Source organism: Ahaetulla prasina, chromosome 15, assembly GCF_028640845.1.
Source record: "Ahaetulla prasina isolate Xishuangbanna chromosome 15, ASM2864084v1, whole genome shotgun sequence".
NCBI classification, from domain to species: Eukaryota; Metazoa; Chordata; class Lepidosauria; order Squamata; family Colubridae; genus Ahaetulla; species Ahaetulla prasina.
In genome coordinates this window covers 10,869,389-10,891,498 of record NC_080553.1, presented here as the reverse complement: position 1 = coordinate 10,891,498, position 22,110 = coordinate 10,869,389, and the positions used below count along the sequence as shown (strand labels likewise).

At 46.1% G+C, this 22,110-nt stretch overlaps 2 protein-coding genes across 4 annotated transcripts in view; one reads left to right on the top strand and one right to left on the bottom strand.

Moving 5' to 3' along the window:
- The window catches only part of PI4KA (phosphatidylinositol 4-kinase alpha), a 103,322-nt gene that overhangs the window by 29,666 nt on the left and 51,546 nt on the right, over window positions 1–22,110 (top strand). For all 3 annotated transcript variants that reach the window (XM_058158132.1, XM_058158131.1, XM_058158133.1), the window contains exons 16-20: window positions 13–196; window positions 1,224–1,327; window positions 2,321–2,489; window positions 3,176–3,226; window positions 21,332–21,440. In XM_058158132.1, the coding sequence (XP_058014115.1) occupies window positions 13–196; window positions 1,224–1,327; window positions 2,321–2,489; window positions 3,176–3,226; window positions 21,332–21,440 (617 nt within the window). The remainder of the gene's footprint in view (window positions 1–12; window positions 197–1,223; window positions 1,328–2,320; window positions 2,490–3,175; window positions 3,227–21,331; window positions 21,441–22,110) is intronic.
- Window positions 9,578–19,534, bottom strand: SERPIND1 (serpin family D member 1). Its single transcript, XM_058158134.1, has 5 exons — window positions 19,159–19,534; window positions 15,154–16,078; window positions 12,559–12,832; window positions 11,759–11,903; window positions 9,578–10,640 (listed from the first exon to the last, which is right to left on the bottom strand). Exons 1-5 carry the CDS (start codon window positions 19,213–19,215, stop codon window positions 10,449–10,451), a joined length of 1,593 nt encoding a protein of 530 aa, XP_058014117.1. The 5' UTR covers window positions 19,216–19,534; the 3' UTR covers window positions 9,578–10,448.

The following is a 22,110-nucleotide window of genomic DNA, read 5'->3' as shown; positions in this document are numbered from 1 at the left end:
TTTTCTTTTAAGGGAGGCCCACCTCATTCCAGACCACACAATCCGTGCCCTGGGCCACATAGCAGTGGCTCTGAGGGACACCCCCAAAGTGATGGAGCCCATTCTCCAGATCTTGCAGCAGAAGTTCTGCCAGCCACCGTCTCCTCTTGACGTGCTCATCATCGACCAGCTGGGCTGTTTAGTTATCACCGGAAATGTAAGGCTGGGTCAATTGCCTGGGAGTTGCCTCCTCCTCTTCTGCCTCCTCCTTCCCTCCTTCTTGGTGACTTTGCCAAAGTGGTGTTTCTTGGTGTTTGGTCTTTGCCAAAGCCTCTGAACCCCATGTGCCAAATGGCAATTATTCCAAAATGCACCAATCTGGGTTCACCTAACTTCTAACATCTAAGAACAGCTTGCAAAGTCTCTGCTAAGTCTCCCTTCTCAGGTGGACGTCTTGGGACCTACAACTTCCTTCATGTCCTTGAAGCTTCTAGACATCTTTGTTGTGACCCAGGCCCCAGTAGGTAGTAGGAAACTCAAGTCAGTCTAAAAACAAACAAACTTTATTCGAACAGCTGAGAATTAACTCATTCTCAGCGTAGTTCGACTAAACTAAAGCAAATTCCTCCCAACACAAATTCCACCAACCTTGGTCCAATTAGGCAAACTGCCAAAGGCCTTTCTTGGCAAAAGTTCAGAAGACCGATACAAATGTAACAAGACAAAGCTATCAAGGTTGTTTTCTGGCAAAGAGCCCAAACGCCGTTGCTGGTCCATTAAGCCTTATGGGAGGGGCTAATCATCTCCTGGCCTTACTCCCGAGCCGTCCTCTTTGCTTTACTGCTCTTGCCTTCTGGAAGCTCTTCTCATGCGTGCATTAGGAACGGGCTCCTCCTGTTCCTCTGCCTCACTACTGTCAGCCTCTGGAGGCTCCGGAGTCCGCACCTCACTCCCCGATGGCCCTGGCCCCACCACTGCCTCCAACGCAGAGCCCTCATCCAGGCCTTCTCCAGCCTCCAGGACTGGCCCACGCTCTTCCTCAGCCTCATCACTGTCTGACTCCATTGCCAGCTCCGCAGGCTGCTGGCGGACCACAACAGTCTTTTAAGAGATCATGTTAGAGATTCATTTCCCATTAATGGTGTCAGGAATGTTTTATGTTTTTATTTGTTTTGATCATTTGTACCCAAGGGTTGTTTTTTTTGTTCCTTCTGCTAATTTAGGTTTTATTTCCTTATTTCCAGCAATATATTTACCAGGAGGTGTGGAATTTGTTTCAGCAGATCAGCGTGAAAGCAAGCTCCATTGTATACTCTGCGACTAAAGACTATAAAGATCATGGATACAGGTAACTTAATTTTTTTTGCTGCGCTATTGAAATATATATATATTTTTTAATTACTGGTTGATGTGAACGTTTGTAGATTTTTCCCCCTTTCATTTTTTTTTAAATCTAGAAACTGATGCTTCATACGACAGTAAAAATGGTTACCCAGATTTTTTTTAAAATCAGGGTGTTAGATCTGATGCCACCTGGATTTATTCTGTTTTATTTATTTATGGGCGCGATGGTTTAGTGGTTAAAGACGCTGAGCTTGTCAGTTAGAAAACTGGCAGCCTGGGTTCGAGACACAAGCACCATGTGACGGGATGAGCTCCCATTCCTTGCCCCAGCTCCTGCCCACCTAGCAGTCTAAAAGCATGCAAATGTCAGTAGATCAATTGTTAGAAATTCTGTTTATATAAAGCCCCATACAGAGCACACAAAGAGTACAGTCACCATGTGCTTTACTGCTGAATCATATAACTATAATAGCAAACAGGAGACTTAGAACAAAAGAGTCTGGAGTATATACCATAGATCCAAACTTGTAAACACTGCCATCTACTGGCTGAATATTACTATAGTAGTTGCATAGAAATACATCCCAACAATGAATTCCAACATCAATAGGTGCCACTTCAGTGGGAAGGTAACAGCATTCCATCCACCTTTGGCATATAGGCATGCTGGCCACATGACGGCGGAAAATGTCTTCGGACAATGCTGATTCCCAAGGCTAAGAAACAGATAAGCACTGCCTCCTAGTTAGACACAACTGGACAGGGGAAGCCTTTACCTGTGTTTAGTTACTAAATTTCTATGCCACCCGTCTCACCTGGAGGGATTATCTAAGTCCTGTTTTTCAAGGCTTTTCGGAGGAGTTTCAAAGTCCTTTTCATAATCTTACCTGGCTTTGAGCACGAGAAAAATTAGACAACATGTTTCATCAGAAAGCTGATGCTTCTGGTTTTTTCTTTTCTTTATTTCCTCCCCACCACCCTTCTGCCTTCTCATCAGACACTGTTCCTTAGCTGTTATTAATGCCCTGGCTAACATCGCTGCCAATATACAGGATGAACACTTGGTTGACGAGTTGCTGATGAATTTGTTGGAACTTTTTGTGCAGCTGGGGCTGGAAGGAAAAAGGGCCAGCGAGCGAGCAAGTGAGAAAGGGCCGGCGCTGAAGGTAGGCGAGGAAGCGACGAGGTTTCTTACCAATCTTCAGAATCAAAAGTCTCTCCCGGTTTGTTATAAATTATATTATTGATCAGTTGCTTTATAGATGCCCCATCTCTAGGCAGCACACAGAGCCCAGAAACGAAAACCTCAAAATATATAAAATAATTAAAAACAATTATTAAAATTTCAGTGGAAACAGTTAAAATGAAACGAAGAGCCGGTTTGGTCTGTGTTGTGACCCAGGCCCAAGTAGGTAGGAGGAAACTCAGTCCGTGAAAAAAACAAACAAACTTTATTCGAACAGCTGAGAATTACTTCATTCCCAGCGTGGTTCAACTAAATTAAAACAAATGCCTCCCAACTGAATGGAGCTGTGTGTTTACTGGCCAGATGCCCTTCCTGTCGCCAATGCGGAGTTATATTCAGCAGATATAGTCTCGTTGTGCCCAGAGAGAGAGAAATACCTGCCTCTACCCAGGATCAAACTCGCAGCCTCCTGATTGTGAGGCGAGAGCTCCACCGCTAGGCCACCGCGCCACTCGATTGTTATTGCGCCATGTAGCCCTAAATTCCCCACTTTGAGTTTGGAAGACGGTGCGTAGCCCATACTTGAGCTTAACAGCCAGGAGAATCCTTGTTTCTTTCCCTTCTTCCTGTTTCCTGTTCTCAGTTGGTCTCTCTTGTCTTTCACAGGCCTCCAGCAGCGCAGGCAACCTCGGAGTGCTGATCCCTGTTATTGCTGTGGTGAGTGTTCACTTCCTGTCCCGAGACAGGAAGTGCATGGTTTTTAAGACGCGCAAGAAGCATTGTAGGAAATCTGGAGAAACTTCTCCCAAGAGGTTTTCGACCGTCTGCATGCGCTGTGCTAGAAGTTAGAACGGTGACGGCGAACCTATGGCAAGCGTGCCGGAAGTGGCACAGCCGTCGCCCGTTGGTCTTCCGAGTTCCAGGCAGCTAGTCTTCGCACATGCGGGAGCACTGGAAAATGGAAGAGCAGGTGACCGGCGTGCATGCACACGCTGGAAACCGGAAGCTCAGCTTCCTGGCGCGCACAGGCACACCAGGGAACTGCTGTTCTGGTTTTCGGCACTCCCACGCGTGCACACTGGGAAATTGCTCTCCTGGTTTACGTTGCTCCCACCCGTGCGTGCCGCACATGCGGTTTCCCATTTCAGCACTCGGTGCTGAAAAGGTTCGCCAACACTGAGTTAGAAGGTCATTAACCGTCTGTTTGAAAGTCTACGGAGATTCTCAGTCACCCAGGTTGTGGCTGTCCCGAAGGTGCTTTTCAAAAGGCAACGGGACTTCCTTTGTTTGTTTGTTTTTCCTCTTGAAAATGTTTCGCTTCCTATCCAAATAATAATAATAACAACAACAGAGTTGGAAGGGACCTTGGAGGCCTTCTAGTCCAACCCCCTGCCCAGGCAAGAAACCCTACACCATCTCAGACAGATGGTTATCCAACATCTTCTTAAAAATTTCCAGTGTTGGGGCATTTACAACTTCTGCAGGGAAGTTGTTCCACTGATTAATTGTTCTAACTGTCAGGAAATTTCTCCTTAGTTCTAAGTTGCTTCTTTCCTTGATCAGTTTCCACCCATTGCTTCTTGTCCTACCCTCAGTTACCCTCAGGTGCTTTGAAGAAGAGCTTGACCACCTCTTCTTTGTGGCAGCCCCTGAGATATTGGAAGACTGCTATCATGTCTCCCGTAGTCCTTCTTTTCATGAAACTAGACATCCCCAGTTCCTGCAACCGTTCTTCATATGTTTTAGCCTCCAGTCCCCTAATTCTCTTCGTTGCTCTTCTCTGCACTCTTTCTAGAGTCTCAGCACTTTTTTACATTCTGAAGAAGCTTCTTAGATGAGAAGCGAATCATCTTCAAAGAATAACAAGGAAGTCCAGTTGCCCCTTGAAAAAAACACCTTTGGGATGATTTTCAAAGGAAAAAAAAGAAAGTTTTGAACGGCATCTTTGACACGCGTGCTTGAAATTTCAGATTATTTTTGTCAGCCACTTCTCACCGCTTGCTGGGGGCACAGGTTGGAGAAGGCTGCAGTGAATGCTAACCAAAGCACCGTTAGCGTGGCATGTCTTAAGAAAATCGCTTGCTTTCTGCAGAAGCTGGGGAAAAAAAATATTGAAAGTTTATTCCATGAGACCATTAGAACACAAGGCGCTGCATTTTTAGACACCTTGGTGGGCGATATGAAAAAAAAATAATGAAGGAGTACTGTTTAAAGAAACTTTTCCAGATTACACGTTAACCGCTGCAGGCTTTATCAGAAGGGTACTCCGAGACCCTGACGTGTAAACATAACTTTTTTGTTTTTTAAGTCTGGGTTCTCAAAACAATATTTTCCGCTGCATGTTCATGAAGGGCAAAAGTCAGGGCTTGCACGAGTCAAAATCGGTTTTATCTTCCATTGCTGTTTTTTTAAAAAAAAACAAAACACCTGTATTTGAGAGGCTGCCACAAAGAGGAGGGGGTCAATTTATTCTCCAAAGCACCAGAAGGCAGGACAAGAAGCAATGGGTGGAAATTAATCCAGAAGAGAAGCAACCTGGAATTAAGGAGGAAATTCCTGGCAGTGAGGACAATTAACCAGTAGAATGGCTTGCCTCTAGAAATAATGGGTGCTCCATCATGGGGTGTGGGGTTCAAGAAGAGACTGGACAGCCATTTCTCTAAAATGAGATCGGGTCTCCTAGGGAGCTGGACTAGAAGACCTCCAAGGTCCCTTCCAGCTCAATTCTGAATCTGATTCTAATGTGAAGCGCAATAGATAGTCCCCGACTTATGACTGATGGAGCATTTCTAGAGGAGGCTCCATTTTTTTTCCCCTTGTTGATTCCTAACAATGACGGAAAGAAAAATATTTTTTTTCTTCTTAATTTGGTTGTGTCTAGCTTCAAGAAATTAAAGCCTTTTTCCAGTGCCCCCTGAGAGCTTTTTCCCTCCCGCTTGAAGGCTTATTTTAACCCCGAGCGCTTCTAACCACATTATAGGTAGTCCTCGATTTAACGACAGTTCAGTTAGTGACCGTTCAAAGTTACAACATCACTGAAAAAAAGTGCCTTGGTAAGGCCACCCTTGGAATAATGCATCCAGTTTTGGTCGCCAAGATGTAAAAAAGATGTGGAGACTGTAGAAAGAGTGCAGAGAAGAGCAACAAAGATGATTAGGGGGCTGGAGACTAAAACATACAAAGAACGGTTGCAGGAACTGGTATGTCTAGTTTGATGAAAAGACGGACTAGGGGAGACATGATAGCATCTTCCAATATCTCAGGGGCTGCCACAAAGAAGAAGGAGTCAAACTATTCTCTACAGCAGCAGTCACCAAGTGGTGGTCCATGAGAAAATTTTGATGGTCCGCAGAAAAATTATTTGCATTTTTTATATTGCACTTAATAAGGGGTCCTCAAATTATGGCCCCTGGGACGGATATGTGCAATGAGCGTTTGTGTTGCTACAGAGAATCTCCCCCTTTGGGGTCTTTTTGTGCAGGTTGGAGGGGGGCAGAAATTCCGACTTGGGGTCTGCTTCAGCCTCCTGGTGTGGGGCTTTGGGCAAAGGCTGGAGGGAAGCGCCGCTGGTGGCAAAGAGCCGGAGGGCCTTGCTCCAGTGGGACTGCATCATGGCCTGGAACTGGCTGACCATCTCAGCCCGCTGAGCCTCCAGGTGCCGGTACCTGGTCTTGCACTCCCGCAGGTCTTCCCTCTGCTTGGAAAGCCTATGCTCCTAGTCCTCAGTGAGGTGCTTCTGCTGAGCCTCCTTCTCGGTCAGATCCAATTTGAACTGAGCTGTTTCGCCAATTTTTTCTCGTGGTGGCTGCTTAGCTTCAACAACTGGAGGCGAGTGGAGGTGAGTGGCTGGGAGTGGAAGAGTGAGTAGTGTCAGGCCTGGAAACCATACTAGACTTTAGGGTTCCAGACGCTGCCACATTTTTCCCCTGAGGGGAAGAAGGGGGGCTGAGGAGTATGGTAACATTCTTCAAGCGGTCAAGGTTGGATGGTGTTCACATCTGCAGGAACAGAGGCTGACGAGGTGCCCCTCAATGTGAGTGACATTGAGTTGGCCACGCGCACCCAGACACAGGACCACCTAGCCACGCCCCCACAGCTGGTCATTAGTGGTCCGCGGGGTTTAAAATTATGAACTTAGTGGTCCCTGAGGTCCGAAAGGTTGGTGACCCCTGCTCTAAAGCACCTGAGGGCAGGACAAGAAGCAATGGGTGGAAACTCATCAAGGAGAGAAGCAACCTAGAACTAAGGAGGAATTTCCTGACAGTGAGAGCAATTAATCAGTGGAACAACTTGCCTCCAGAAGTTGTGGATGCTCCAACACTGGACGTTTCTAAGAAGAGATTGGATTTGTCTGAAATGATACAGGGTTTCCTGCCTAAGCAGGGGGTTGGACTAGAAGACCTCCAAGGTCCCTTCCAACTATTCTATTCTATTCTAAATACTTTTACCGTTTTTCACATGACCGTTGCAGCATATCCATGGTCACATGATCAAAATTCAAACACTCGGCAACTGACTCATATTTATGACGGTTGCAGTGTCCCGGGGTCACGTGATCCCCTTTTGTGACCTTCCAAAAAGCAAAGTCCGGGGCGGGGGGGAGCCAGGTTCATGCAACCACCGGGTTACTAATTTAAGAACTGCGGTGATTCGCTGAACAAGCAAGGAAAGTCATTAAACGGGACAAAACTCACTGAACCAATTTCCTCACTTAGCAGCATCGCTTCTGGGCTCAGTTGCGGGCGTAAGTTGAGGACTCCTTGCACTTCAAAGTCACTTTGGCGTTTGATCAGACAGGCTCTAATCTGATTTTTTTCCACCCCCCAACTGCTAGTCGCTCAGTAAATACACTCCTGAGTATTGACAGAAGTTAATGGTTACATTTAGGGGGTCGGTAAGGCAAATATTTAGCTTCCTTGCAAAATTGGTGATGCTCATCAGTTCTCGGTTGTGTTTTCCTTCATCTCTTCCTTTTAAAATGTGGTGGGAGGACTTCACGACTGCTTGAAAAAGACGATTTTTTAAAAAATTTACATTTATATCCCGCCCTTCTCCGAAGACTCAGGGCGGCTTACAGTGTGTAAGGCAATAATCTCATTCTATTTGTATATTTACAAAGTCAACTTATTGCCCCCCCAACAATCTGGGTCCTCATTTTACCTACCTTATAAAGGATGGAAGGCTGAGTCAACCTTGGGCCGGGCTTGAACCTGCAGTAATTGCAGGCTGCTGTGTTCTAATAACAGGCTTCTAACAGCCTGAGCTATCACGGATTTGATAGACAGGGAATATCTCTGCATACAGTCGAATCACCAATGAGCATATTAACAGCCACGGATCAACTAGTAAGCATTAATAAAAAGAGAAGCAATGACGGTTTTGTGTGTGTGGGGGGGGATAATATTATAGCAGGCCATAAAATGTTAGCTTTGGGACAATTGCACAATAACTAATGGCTAATCATAGATTAGTAATCATAGATAAGTAATGGCTAATCATAGATCAATGGAACGCGGCGGCTCAGGGGCTAAGACGCTGAGCTCGTCAATCGAAGGGTCGGCAGTTCAGCGGTTCGAGTCCCTAGTGCCACGTAACAGGGTGAGAGCTCCCGTGACTTGTCCCAGCTTCTGCCAACCTAGCCATTCGAAAGCACTTTAAAAAATGCAAGTAGAAAAATAGGGACCCCCTTTGGTGGGAAGGGAACAGTGTTCCGTGCGCCTTTGGCGTTGAGTCATGCCGGCCACATGACCACGGAGATATCTTCGGACAGCGCTGGCTCTTTGGCTTTGAAACGGAGATGAGCACCGCCCCCTAGAGCCGGGAACGACTAGCACAGATGTGCGAGGGGAACCTTTACTTTAATCATGGATTTTGTAATTTAGCTTCTGAGAGAGAAGAGAATTTGTAGCTCAGGGTTGAAATGAGGGGCTGTTGGTGCGCTCTGAGTTTGGTGGTTTTCTTGCAGACGTTTCGTAAAGCGAACTAGGCAACATCATCAGTAGCCAACTCCGCACCCTTTTAGCCCTGATGATGTTACCTAGTTTGGTAATGAAACGTCTGCAGGAGAACAACCCAGCTCAGAGAGCACCAGTGCTCTCAACAGTCTTGGTCGCCTTCCTCCTCCTCCACCTCCACTCCGCAAACCCCACTCTCTTCTGGTACTGATGATGTTAGCTGGTCAGGTAATAAAACGCCTGCAGGCAAGCCCCCCCTCCCCCCAAGCTCAGAGAGTACCAAGGTCCCCACCAAATGCACAGAAGTAGTAATAGAGGGCTTTGCTTATTCAGCTCAGAAGCCCCTTGAATTGGTCTTCTCAGCATCATTTTCTTTGGGTGCTGCAAGTCGTCAGCCATGGCAGAAGTTTCCCAACATTGACGTAAGCCTGAATAAAAAAAAATTAAGACCTCCTCTTGGTCGTGTCTAATAACAGATGTTTCACATTTTTTATTAAATATAAATGAATGTTATAATCATAATGATATTGAGATAGAGTGAGTTTTATCACAAGTGCTCCTAAAAGGACTCAGAAGCCATCTTAAAATTCCCTCCCTCCCTTTCTTTCTTTCTTTCTTTCTTTCTTTCTTTCTTTCTTTCTTTCTTTCTTTCTTTCTTTCTTTCTCTTTCTTTCTCTCTCTCTCTCTCTCTTTATCTTCCTTCCTTTCTCTTTCTCCCCCTTCCTTCCTTTCTTGCCTTCCTTCCTTTCTTGCCTTCCTTCCTTTCTCTTTTCTCTCTCCTTCTCCCTCCCTCCCTTCCTTCCTTTCTTGCCTTCCTTCCTCTTCCTTCCTTTCTCTCTTTTTCTCTCTCCCTCCCTCCCTCCCTCCCTCTTCCTTTCTTTCTTTCTTTCTTTTTTCTTTCTTTCTTTCTTCCTTCCTTTCTCTCTCTCTCTCTCTCTTCCTTCCTTCCTTCCTTCCTTCCTTCCTTCCTTCCTTCCTTCCTTCCTTCCTTCCTTCCTCTCTCTCCCCTTCCTTCCCCCCTTCCTCCCTTCCTTCCTAACTTTAACCCTAAAGAGCTTTTAATCCCCTGCAATTTTTCTTTTTCCATTTCTTTTTGCTCCTGGCAGATGTTCTCTGAATTCTTGTGTATACTATGCATCTGCCAAAGATTTGTGGCACCCAAAAGCGCCCCCTACTTTGAAAAGAATTAATCCAGCATGCTTTGGGGGGGTGCCCTAAAGAGGGCCACTTGTGCAAACACAAAGCAAAATGAAACCACCCCCTCAGACCCTTTAGGGCAACAGTGGCGCGTACAAATTCTCATGTAATCATCCTCTGCGGTAATATTTTTATTCAGGCAACGTTGCACAATCCTTAGTGGAACCCGCGCTTTCCCCAGTAGGGCATTTGCCAGATGTGTTGAGGCCACTTTTCTGGAGTTGGCCACCTTAGCACACCTGGCAGGTGCAGGTAATTCTCGACTTATCAACAGTTTGTTTAGTGATCGTTCAAAGTTACAAAACGGCATTGGGGAAAAAGTGACTTCTGACTGCTTTTCACACTTTACGACCGTTGCAAAATCCCCGTGGTCACATGAACAAAATTCAGGTGCTTGGCAGCTGGTTCCTATTTATGACGGTTGCAATGTCCTGTGTGTGTGTGTGTGTGTGTGTCACACGATCCCCTTTAGCGACCTCCTGGCAAGCAAAATCCATGGGAAATCGAGATTCAGTTCACAACCGTGTTGCTAATTTAGCCACTGCAAGCGGTGGCAAGAAAGGTCGTAAAAAACGGGGCAAAACTCTCTTAACAAACGTTTCGCTTAGCAACAGACACGTGGGGCTCAAATTGTGGTCGTAAATCGAGGACTACCTGGACCAGCTTGGGGGAGGGTATGGGGAAAGCTGTGCTGTGCTTCACCTGAGGCTCTACCTATAAAAACCAGGAATAGGGTAAATAAATCCCCACGTTTGCGACATGCAGTTGGTCCCCCCACGGATGCGATCTTAGCGCTTGCTGGGGTTGCAAACTCTCCCCATGAAGAGCAGGCAGCTGGTGCGGTGTTCGTAGATCAGAAAGAGGAACGGGTGGTCGATGACGAAGCGGATTTGAGCTGAAAGGGGCATAAACCCCACGGTGGTCACAGAGGCAGCCTCGGTCCCTTCTTCGTTCACCGTGATGGTCCCTTGATGGTTGAACTGTCATAAGGAAGGTTAAACATTCAGAAGTAGCACAAACGAAGCTCGATAAGGCAGTGAAGGCGCTGACCTGGAAACCGGGAGTTGTAGTCCAGCCGTAGCCATGAAAGCCGGTTGGGTGATTTTGAGCCAGTCACCCAGAAACCCCAAGTTCTCATCCCACCTTAGGTACCAAAGTTGACTGGGTGACTTTAGGCCAATCACCAGGGGACTGGGAGTTCTAGTCCCACCATAGGCATGGAAGTTGGCCAGGTGAGTTTGGGCCAGTCACCCAGAGACCCTAAGTTCTCATCTCACCTAAGTTGACTGGGTGACTTTAGGCCGATCACCAGGGGACTGGGAGTTCTAGTCTCACCATAGGCATGGCCAGGTGAGTTTGGCCCAATCACTAAGAGAACCTGTGTTCTCATCCCACCTTAGGTACCAAAGCTGACTGGGTGACTTTAGGCCAATCACCAGGAGACTGAGTTCTAGTTCCGTCTTAGGCATGAAAGCTGGCTGGATGACTTTGGGCCAGTCACCAGGGAACTATGAGTTCTAGCCCCGCCGTAAGCATGGAAGTCGGCCAGGTGACTTTGGGCCAATCACCAGGAGACTGCGAGTTCTAGTCCCGTCTTAGACATGAAAGCCAGATAGGTAACTTTGGGCCAGTCCCTCCCTCTCTCAGCTCAACCCACCTCACAGGGTTGTTGTGGGAAAAAAAGGAGGAAGGAAGAGTACAATTTATGTTTACTGCCTTGAGGTGTTTATAAAGTAATAAAGTTGGCATAAAAATTGAATAAGTAGGTAAATAAATGATTCTGTCTGGGCTGCTGTAGCTCAGCCATGTACCTGACCAGTAATTTTCTAAAGCGGCTGTTATTAAATCTTTTTTTTCCCCCTGCCCGTCTATTCTTGATGTCCTCTCCTTTTTCTCTGTGTCCATCTTTCGCTCTCTGATATGCTCCTTTTTCCTGACCTGTCGACTCTAACAATCTCAGAATATTTCTCTTGGCCTCCTTCTGACCACAGCACCTAAACCCAAACGGGCCCGAACAGAAGAATAATTCTTCTCCTCCGTCCCTCGTGCAAAGTTAAAAAAATCTCTGGCGTTTTCATTTGTGCCAACGCTGGATTACCTTATTGATGGTGATTTTTTCCTCTGAGATGCCGGAGTAGTTGCCACTCGGGGTGAACAGCTCCTCGATCCCCATTGCTTTCAGATTTTCGATCAAGTCGTAGCTCTTCTCCAGCTTAAATCTGGGCATCACGACTTCTCGGGTTCTAGAGAGAGAATTAGAAGTTAAACGTGAGCGGATTCAAGTCAGTTCTTTTATGGATCATTGGTTTGGCACCAGTGATTGTCCCCAAAGTCCTCCAACTGGCTTTCCTGCCTAAAGTGGAACTAGAACTCCCAGTCTCCTGGTGATTGGTACAAATGTCTCCCAACTGGGTTTCATGCCTAAGGCGGACTAGAATTCTCAGTCTCCTGGTGATTGGCCCCAAATTCCTCCAACTGGCTTTCCTGCCTAAGGTGGAACTAGAACTCCTAGTCTCCTGATGATTGGCCCCAAAGTCCTCCAACTGGCTTTCCTGCCTAAGGTGGAACTAGAACTCCCAGTCTCCTTGTGATTGGCCCAAAAGTCACCCAGCCAGCTTTCCTGCCTGAGGTGGAACTAGAACTCCTAGTCTCCTGCTGATTGGCCCTAAATTCAACCAACTGGCTTTCCTGCCTAAAATTGAACTAGAACTCCCAGTCTCCTTTTGATTGGCCCAAAGTCCCTCTCCCGGTTTACATGCCTAAGGCTGAACTAGAACTCCCTGTCTCTTGCTTTCTAACCCGGTGCCTTAACCACCAGACCATAATAATCATTTTGAGACCGGACTCAGAGAGTGCGATATACTTGGGCTGTGCAGGATTTCCAGGCCAATAGGATACCTGTTGGTCATGCTCTTCTGCCATCTCTCGACCACCTGGGGGCTGATTTGGTTCTCCAGGACCTTTAAGCCAGACAGCTTATAGGGCAACACAATCAACATGCTGATATTCCCCACATAGGGCAGTTGCAACACTCTGCAGTCTAGCTCGTTGTCTTCGGTGGCCAAGAAGCTGGCTTTGATCTTCATCATAGGAACCTTCACCGTCTCTTTCTCGTTCAACCGGAAGGTCTGTTTGTGGGTCGCCTCCACCGGAAACTTGTTTTCCCAGGTTCCTGGTAACCACAACGAAAACACGAGTTTCGTCATTCATTTTCCCCCGGGGCCGATCGCATTTAGCTGTTTCACCTACTTCTACAAGTGGGCCCCAACGACCGCAACTATTCTATTCTATTCTATTCTATTCTATTCTATTCTATTCTATTCTATTCTATTCTATTCTATTCTATTCTATTCTATTCTATTTAAATGATTAAAGGCCTGGAAGCTAAAACATGCGAAGAACGGTTGCAGGAACTGGGGATTTCTAGTTTAATGAAAAGACGGGCCAGGGGTGACATGATAGCAGTCTTCCAATATCTCTGGGGTTGCCCCAAAGAAGAGGGAGTCAAGCTTTTCTCCAAAGCACCTGAAGGCAGGATGAGAAGCAATGGGTGAAAACTAATCAAGAAGAGAAGCAACTTAGAACTAAGGAGAAATTTCCTGAGAGTTAGAACCATTAACCAGTGGAACAACTTGCCTCCAGAAGTTGGTGAATGCTCCAACACTGGAAGTTTTTAAGAAGATGTTAGATAACCATTTGTCTGAAATGGTGTAGGGTTTCCTGCCTAAGCAGGGGGTTGGACTAGAAGACCTCCAAGGTCCCTCCCAACTCTGTTATTTTTTATTTCTGAAGTTCAACACGGCTTTCAGGCTTTCTCTTCTCTTTTTCAAGGTAAATTGCTCTGTTTTTTGTTGATACCGAAGTGGTATCTGATGTAACTTTTCTTGCGTGACAAATTAAGCCGTTCTTAAATATAACAGTCGTGCAGCTTGCACAGAACTTTGGATCGTGAACTGTTTTTTGAAAAAAATATTATTTTCAGAATGTTGACTCAGGAAATTCAAATGTTGTCACTCTTTGTGATAACATTGGACTCCCTGTGAAGTCCGCCGGGGCTGAATATTCCTTGCAGAGGAAGAAGCAATAGCAATAGCCTTTAGACTCAGATACCGCTTCGTAGTTCTTTTACAGCCCTCTCTAAGTGGCTTACAGAATCAGCACATTGCCCCCAAGAATCTGGGTCCTCCGTTTACCCACTTCGGAAGGCTGAGACAACCTTCAACCGGTCAGGTTTGAACTGCTGGTATGTGGGCAGAATTTGCTGAATTCGCCTGCAATGCTGCATTCTAACCACTGCGCCACCACGGCTCTTTATATAGGTAGTCCTCAACTTAACGATCACAATTTTGTTCCCAAATTTTCGTTGCTAAGCAAAGGGAGGTTGTTAACCGAGCCACACCTGATTCTACAACCTACATTTAACGAAGCAATGTTAAATGAATTTATTCAGCATAAATTGGCTTTAGGTGTTGGTCAAATGGCGATTAAGTGACACACACACCCCGAGACATCGCAACTGTCATAACAACATGCCAGTTTCCAAACACCCAAATTTTGATCATGTGACCATGGGAATACTGCAAAGCTCCTAGAAACGGTCATAAGTCACCTTTTTCACTGCTGTTGTAACTTTGGTCACTAAATGAAGGGTTGTAAACCAAGAGCTAGCTTATGTATAGGTCTTTTCACATTCTTTGCTCTTATAAGATACAGTAAGAGATATTCTTTCTATAGTTATTCTTTCTACGATCACATGTAACCCATCCCATCAAGCCCAAAGAAAGTCTGGAATGGCATAGGAGTGTTGTGGTCCGTCAGCAACCTACTAAGCTGGCAACGGAGCCGGACAGCGATGAGGCTGAGGTGGGGCCAGGGCCATCGGGAAGTGAGATGCGGACTCCAGAGCCTCCAGAGACTGATAGTAGTGAGGCAGAGGAACAGGAGGAGCCTGTTCCTAATGCACGCATGAGAAGAGCTGCCAGAAGGCAAGAGCAGCTCAAGCAGAGAGGACGACTCGGGAGTAGGGCCAAGAGATGACTGGCCTCTCCCATAAGGCTTAAAACAGACGAGCAACGGCGTTTGGGCTTTGCCAGAAAACAACATTGTAGCTTTGTCTTCTGCTCCGTCTTCTGCTTCGTCTACGTCTTTGTTTTTGTGGCTTCTGGACGTTTGCCAGGAAGGGCCTTTGGCAGTTTGCCTAATTGGACTAAGGTTTGTTAGATAACCGAGGAATTTGTGTTGGGAGGCATTTGTTTTACTTTTGAGTTGAACAACGCTGGGAATGAAGTAATTCCCAGCTGTTTGAATAAAGTTTGTTTTTCCACGGACTAAGTTTATTACTACCTACTTGGGCCTGGGTCACAACAAGGAACTCCTGCCATGGCCCCAGGGGGTTGGACTAGAAGATCTCCAAGGTCCCTTTCACCCTATTATTATTCTATGTTCTATACGTATGAAAAAAAAACCCAACTTTGCTGATATTTCTTGCTTTACCTTTGAAGTATAAGCAGTTGAGGATCATCATGAGCGTCTCAGGGTGTATGTTAACGAGCGCGTCTCTAATTAAGCCCTTGGTGAGCTTCATGATTCGCTCGTTAGCGTTCTTGATGAAGGTTGGATCAGAGAAATCAGCCAGCTGAGCCTCGGCAAAATAGTATTTTTTCATATTGTCCTTGAACTCACTCAGGATGGAAAACTGCCTTTGGACGTAGAGGTCGTTGACCGACCGGAGGGTGTAGCCAAAATTTCTCCGGAAGAGCCGGTGCGTGAGTTTGTGGAAGAGGTTGTGAGTCGTCGTGTAGTCGTACGTGGAACTGGCGTTCACAAAGTCTTCAAAACCTAGGACATCCAAGACTTCCTCCAGGGTTTGACCTCTCAGTCCCAACGAAAGCATGGCCATGGCGGTGGAGATACCAACCGGAGCCAGGAAGATATTATCGGAAGAGTTGACGTGGTCCCGAATGCTTCGGTAGAGGTTGAAGCCAAAGTAAGCATTCAGGATGTTGAGGCGTTGGATTCTGGTCTTCCCACGAAAGAGAGCCAGCACATTTCCTTGGTCGACGTAAGAAATCGCATCTGGAATGCTGTCGATGATATCGATGTAGTCATCATCTTCGCTTAAGATCTTGTCGAAGTCCAGGTAGTCCTCCTCCTCCTCCTCTTCCACGCTCAAGTCGTTGGTCACCGTGTTTTCTTGATGGAATTCGGGGGACAGGTTCGTCACCCGAAGGGTTTCGTTCCTGAGAAGGCCACGAGCCTGGAGGGACTGGGCCCCCTCGCCCACCTGATCAAAGTGACCGTGAAGATCCTTGATGCCACACCAGACCAAGGAGATGGTGAGGGAGAAGACCGCTGAGCGCCAGAAGAAAATCATCTTGTTTGACTGGAAACGGGGTCCTTGAGATGAGATGTCCTTGATCTAGACAAGAAGATTTGCACAGGTTTACATGATCTATTGAACCCAATTCTCTTAATACGGTATATGGAAAAAATGCAGTTTGGGTTCTAAAGAGTAAAGTCCACTAGATACGGTTGGGATGTTTGAATCATAACATAACATAACATAACATAACATAACATAACATAACATAACATAACATAACATAACATAACATAACATAACATAACATAACATAAAAACAAAATACACAGGTACCGGATATGTGGTACCTTGCTCAATAGTAGTAACTGTGAGAGGAATCTTGGAGTCCTAGTGGAAAACCATTTAGATATGAGCCAGCCGTGTGCAGCAGCTGCCAAAAAAGCCAACCCAGTTCTGGGCTGCATAAACAGAGGGATAGAATCAAGATCACGTGAAGTGTTAATACCACTTTATAAGGCCTTGGTAAGGCCACACTTGGAATATTGCATCCAGTTTCGGTCGCCACGATGTAAAAAGGATGTTGAGACTCTAGAAAGAGTGCAGAGAAGAGCAACGAAGATGATTAGGGGACTGGAGGCTAAAACATATGAAGAACGTTTGCAGGAACTCGGTATGCCTAGTTTAATGAAAAGAAGGACTAGGGGAGACAGGATAGCAGTCTTCCAATATCTCAGGGGCTGCCACAAAGAAGTGGGATTCAAACTATTCTCCAAAGCACCTGAGGGTAGAACAAGAAGCAACGGGTGGAAATTAATCAAGGAGAGAAGCAACCTAGAACTAAGGAGAAATTTCCTGACAGTTAGAACAATTAATCAGTGGAACAATTTGCCTGCAGAAGTTGTAAATGCTCCAACACTGGAAATTTTTAAGAAAATGTTGGATAGTCATTTGTCTGAAATGGTGTAGGGTTTCCTGCCTGGGCAGGTGGTTGGACCTCCAAGGTCCCTTCCAACTCTGATATTATTATTATTAACATAACAGAACTTAATAACAGAGTTGGAAGGGACCTTGGAGGTCTTCTAGTCCAACCCCCTGCCCAGGCAGGAAATCAACTAATTGATTTCCAGACAAGGAATCAACTAATTGCAAACGGTCTGTGGCGGCAGCCAAAAAAGCCAATGCGGTCCTAAATTGCATTAACAGAGGGATACAATCAAGACGAAGCGAGGTACCAATACCGCTCTATAAAGTCCTAGTAAGGCCACACCTAGAATCCTGCATCCAGTTTTGGTCACCACACTATAAAAAAGATGTTGAGACTCTAGAAAAAGTGCAGAGAAGAGTAACCAGGATGATTACGGGACTGGAGGCTAAAACATATGAAGAACGGTTGCAGGAGCTGGGCATGGCTAATCTAGTGAAGAGAAGGACCAGGGGAGGCAAGATAACAAGCTTCCAATATTTAAAGGGCTGCCACAGAGAAGAGGGGGTCAAGCTATTCCCCAAAGCACCTGAAGGCCAGACAAGGAATAATGGATGGAAACTGACCAAGGAGAGATTCAACCTAGAAATAAGGAGGAATTTTCTGACAGTGAGAGCAATCAACCAATGGAACAGAAGTTGCCTTCAGAAGTTGTGGGAGCTTCATCATTGGAAGCTTTCAAGAAGAGACTGGACTGTCAGAAATGGTGTAGGGTCTGCTTGGGCGGGAGTGGGTGGGGTTGGACTAGATGACCTACAAGGTCCCTTCCAACTTCTTTTAATCTGTATAACAATGGCTGTCCCAAAGGTGCTTTTTCAGGAGGCAACTGGACTTCTTCGTATTTTCCTTTTGAAGACTTTTTGCTCTATAGACTTTTTGCTCTGCAATTCTCCCTTTTGAATGGCGTGGGAGTAGGAGAAGTGGATTTCCAGAGGGAAAAAAATTGCAGGCGACAGGAGCCAGGAGCACCACTCCGGTGACCCTGAGGACACCGATAAACCTCCAAGTGCTTCAGCGACCCTCTAAAAGGATGCAAATATCCAGCTGTCTGCAAGGAATATAAATCCTTCCATTCCCTACTATCCTGTCAGAGCTGAAGAAGCTTCTTGGATGAGAAGCGAAACGTCTTCAAAAGAAAAAAAAAACAAGGAAAGTCCAGTTGCCTCCCGAAAAAGCACCTTTGGGACAACCATGACCTGGATGATTGAGAATCTCTAAAATCTAAATGCAATGGTGGAGACTTGACTCACTTATATTCAAGAGTGGGTGGATTTAACAGACTTCTGAGACACAGACTGGGCTAAGGCATGGTTGGCATTGCACAAAGTTCGTAAGATACTAGATTCCCACCAACAGAACTGTGAGATCCTTGGTGGTCTCTGAGCTCGCTTGCTTTCTTGCAGACATCTCGTTACCACACTAGGTAACATCATCAATACTAAGATTGTTGGACGATCAGGCACAAAAGCAGCCAGGGAAGTGATTGACAAAGGGCCTGTTTCCCAAGCTCCAACCACTTCCCTGGCTGTTTTTGGTTTTTGTAGTAGCTGCACACAGGACAAGCACACACTTTGCTAGAGAGAACTTTCCCGAGGATGGGCTCCAGCGCGAAATCCGAAAACTCGGAAGACAAAATCTCTGCTCCCAGTGACCGACCCAGAATGGATCCTGCAACATTATCCTGGGGACACGTAGATTCTCCTCCATTATCTTACTCTCTGCCGTGCAAACCAATTTGCCACCTGTACTGGCTGGTAAGGTAAAGGTAAAGGTTCCCCTCGCACATACGTGCTAGTCGTTCCCGACTCTAGGGGCCGGTGCTCATCGCCGTTTCAAAGCCGAAAAGCCAGCGCTGTCCAAAGACGTCTCCGTGGTCATGTGTCCGGCATGACTCAACGCCAAAGGTGCACGGAACGCTGTTACCTTCCCACCAAAGGTGGTCCCTATTTTTTCTATTTGCATTTTTATGTGCTTTCGAAACTGCTAGGCAGAAGCTGGGACAAGGAACAGGAGCTCACCCCGTTACACGGCAGCACTAGGGATTCGAACCGCTGAGCTGCCGACCTTTCGATCGACAAGCTCAATGTCCTAGCCCCTGAGCCACCACGTCCCTCTGTACTGGCTGGAAGAAACCCCTTTTAAATGTCTTCCCTTCACACAGTTTTCCGTTGCAACGCAATGACCACCAACAAACCGTGGTTTCCATCGTCTTTTCCCCCACTAAGTTATGCTGAGCCGGCAGCGTTAGCATCAAAACAATAAATAAAAATCCAGCGGTTGAATTCCATCGTCACCCGATGGTTCGTGGCAACGGCACGATCCGATTGAACGACAAATCGGTTGCCTTGAGTGGCGGCCATCAAACCCTCTGTGCCGGTTTCACCCTAAAAATACTTGAGCTTATTTTATTTATTTTTAATCCGCCCCCTCCCCCCCAAAAAAACGATGATTGATATCCCTTACCTCTTCTGTTGACGAAGGGAAAGCTCACAAAGGCTTTTGCAAGAAAGGCAGAGGAAAATGTTTCAGTCTGAACTTTGGTGCCGCTGGATGCTTGCTAAAGTCAACACACTGTAAATCAATCACTTACCATGTCAGCTGAAATCCCTGATGGGTGCTGTTTACTGCCAGTTGATTTCCTGCTCTGTTTCTGGTTATATTCTTTTTTATTTTTTTAAAGACATCATTAAAAGATAAATATATTTATTCTTCCCTATCATATATTTTATACATACATACATACATACATATATATATTGGTTTGTTTTCTGAGGTTTTCGCGGGTGTTTATATGTAGGTCTTTGGTTATTCAGGTTTTCTCCCGCGTAAAACTGGAAGTGTCTTGGTGACGTTTCGACGAAGTCTCATTCGTCATCTTCAGGCTGGTGTTTACAACTGCGATCACACATTGCTCCTAGAAGCACTAAGCTGTAAACACCAGCCTGAAGATGACGAATGAGACTTCGTCGAAATGTTGCCAAGACACTTCCAATTTTACGCAGGAGAAAACCCGAATAACCAAAGACCTACATATATGTGTGTGTGTGTGTGTGTGTATCTGTTTTCTGAGGTTTTTGCGGGTGTTTGTATGTAGGTCTTTGGTTATTCGGGTTTTCTCCCGCGTAAAATTGGAAGTGTCTTGGCGACCTTTCGACGAAGTCTCATTCGTCATCTTCAGGCTTCAGCTTCATGCTTCTGGGAGCAATGTGTGATCGCAGCTGTTTCTTCCTTTTTAACTGCTAGTGGAGGTTTGAACTGATTGGGTGGGAGCTTGGCTGTGCTCTGATTGGCTGGGGTTTTTTTTGTGCTCTGATTGGCTGAGGGTGTGTCCTGTTAGGGTGGGGACTTGGTTGTGCTCAGATTAGTCTGAGTTGCAGGTGGATTTGAGCTGGTGAGCTGCATTGCTGTTGTTTGACTTCGTGTTCGTGGTCATGCTACATCTTCATAGTGGGTGACAGTCTGCTGCATGTATGGATTGGAGGGGTTTGAAATGGCTAATGTTGCAGCTGCAGTCTGGCTTCTGATCCTTGGTCGTGCTTCATGATCAATGTGGGTTCAGCAATGCAGCTCACCAGCTCAAATCCCCCTGCAACTCAGACTAATCCGCACCTCATTCCCCGATGGCCCTGGCCTCACCTATGCCTCATCACTGTCTGACTCCTTTGCCAGCTCTGCAGGCTGCTGGCGGACCACAACACATGCACAGAAGGCCGGGCGCATGCGTGGACGGGCTCCCATTTGCGAACCAGTAGGGAAAGTAATTGAATAGCACCCCTGGTGAGTGCAGTCGACCAATGGAACAGAAGTTGCCTTTAGAAGTTGTGGGAGCGTCATCCCTGGAAGCTTTCAAGAAGAGACTGAGCTGCCATCTGTCAGAAATGGTGTAGGGTCTCCTGCTTGGGCGGGGGGTTGGGCTAGATGACCCCTCAAGTTTCTTTCCAACTCTGTTGATCTGTGAAAGATATGTTTTCAGCTGGATTACAGTAAATTGTTAGGTTGACGTAACTGAACCTGGAAGTGATTTTACTCTCTTTAAGTTGTAGAAGCCAAGATGGGTAGGATCAGAAAATCAATGCATTATTCCATTTGTATTGGTGGCTAGTGAAGTTTGGGTTGTTCCCCTCCTGTAAACAAACAGTTAAAACAGTGGTCACCAACCAGTGGTCCGTGGACCACTGGTGGTCCGTGAGAAAATGTTGGCGGTCCGCAGAAAAATTATTTGCATTTTTTATATTGCACTAAAGACTATTTATCTTTTTAAAAAATTCATATTAGTGGTCCTTGGGATTTAAAATTATGAATTTAGTGGTCCCTGTGGTCCGAAAGGTTGGTGACCCCTGATTTAAAACATGTTGTTTCATTGATAGCTCACCAGACGCTTGCCACCAATCAAGGAAGCCAAACCACGATTGCAAAAACTCTTCCGCGACTTCTGGCTGTATTCGGTGCTGATGGGATTTGCCGTGGAAGGTTCAGGTAAGTCTTGCATCTGAACCTGCATGAAGAGAGAAACAATTTGATTGGGAGTAAGTGGCTCGGTGGCTAAGACGCTGAGCTTGTCGATCGAAAGGTCGGCAGTTCAGCGGTTCGAATCCCTAGTGCCGCGTAATGGGGTGAGCTCCCATGACTCATCCCAGCTTCTGCCAACCTACCAGTTCGAAAGCACTTAAAAAATGCAAGTAGAAAAACAAGGACCGCCTTTAATGGGAATGTAACAGCGTTCCGTGCGCCTTTGGCGGTGAGTCATGCCAGCCACATGACCAAGGAGACGTCTCCAGATGGCGCTAGCTCTTCGGCTTTGAAACGGAGATGAGCACCGCCCCCTAGAGTCGGGAACGACTAGCACATATGTGCAAGGGGAACCTTTACCTTTATTTAGAAGAAAATCGATAGACTAACAGCCCTGGGTCGTATTTAAAAAAGCTTCATCGGTTTTGAAGAATTTTTCAGGAAAACTCAGCCAAGGTATTGGCTTGATTGTAATTGTATATTATTGTAAATATTGAAGTTCAATAATTAATGCTGGAAAGTCAGAAGGAACCCCCAAAAAAGGAGCATTTTTCTACTTGGATCTGAAACAGCTTGGGGCTTGTGCTCCAGATCAAGAAATCTTGAAGTCATTTGAGAGCTGGGTTGTTGGTTTTTT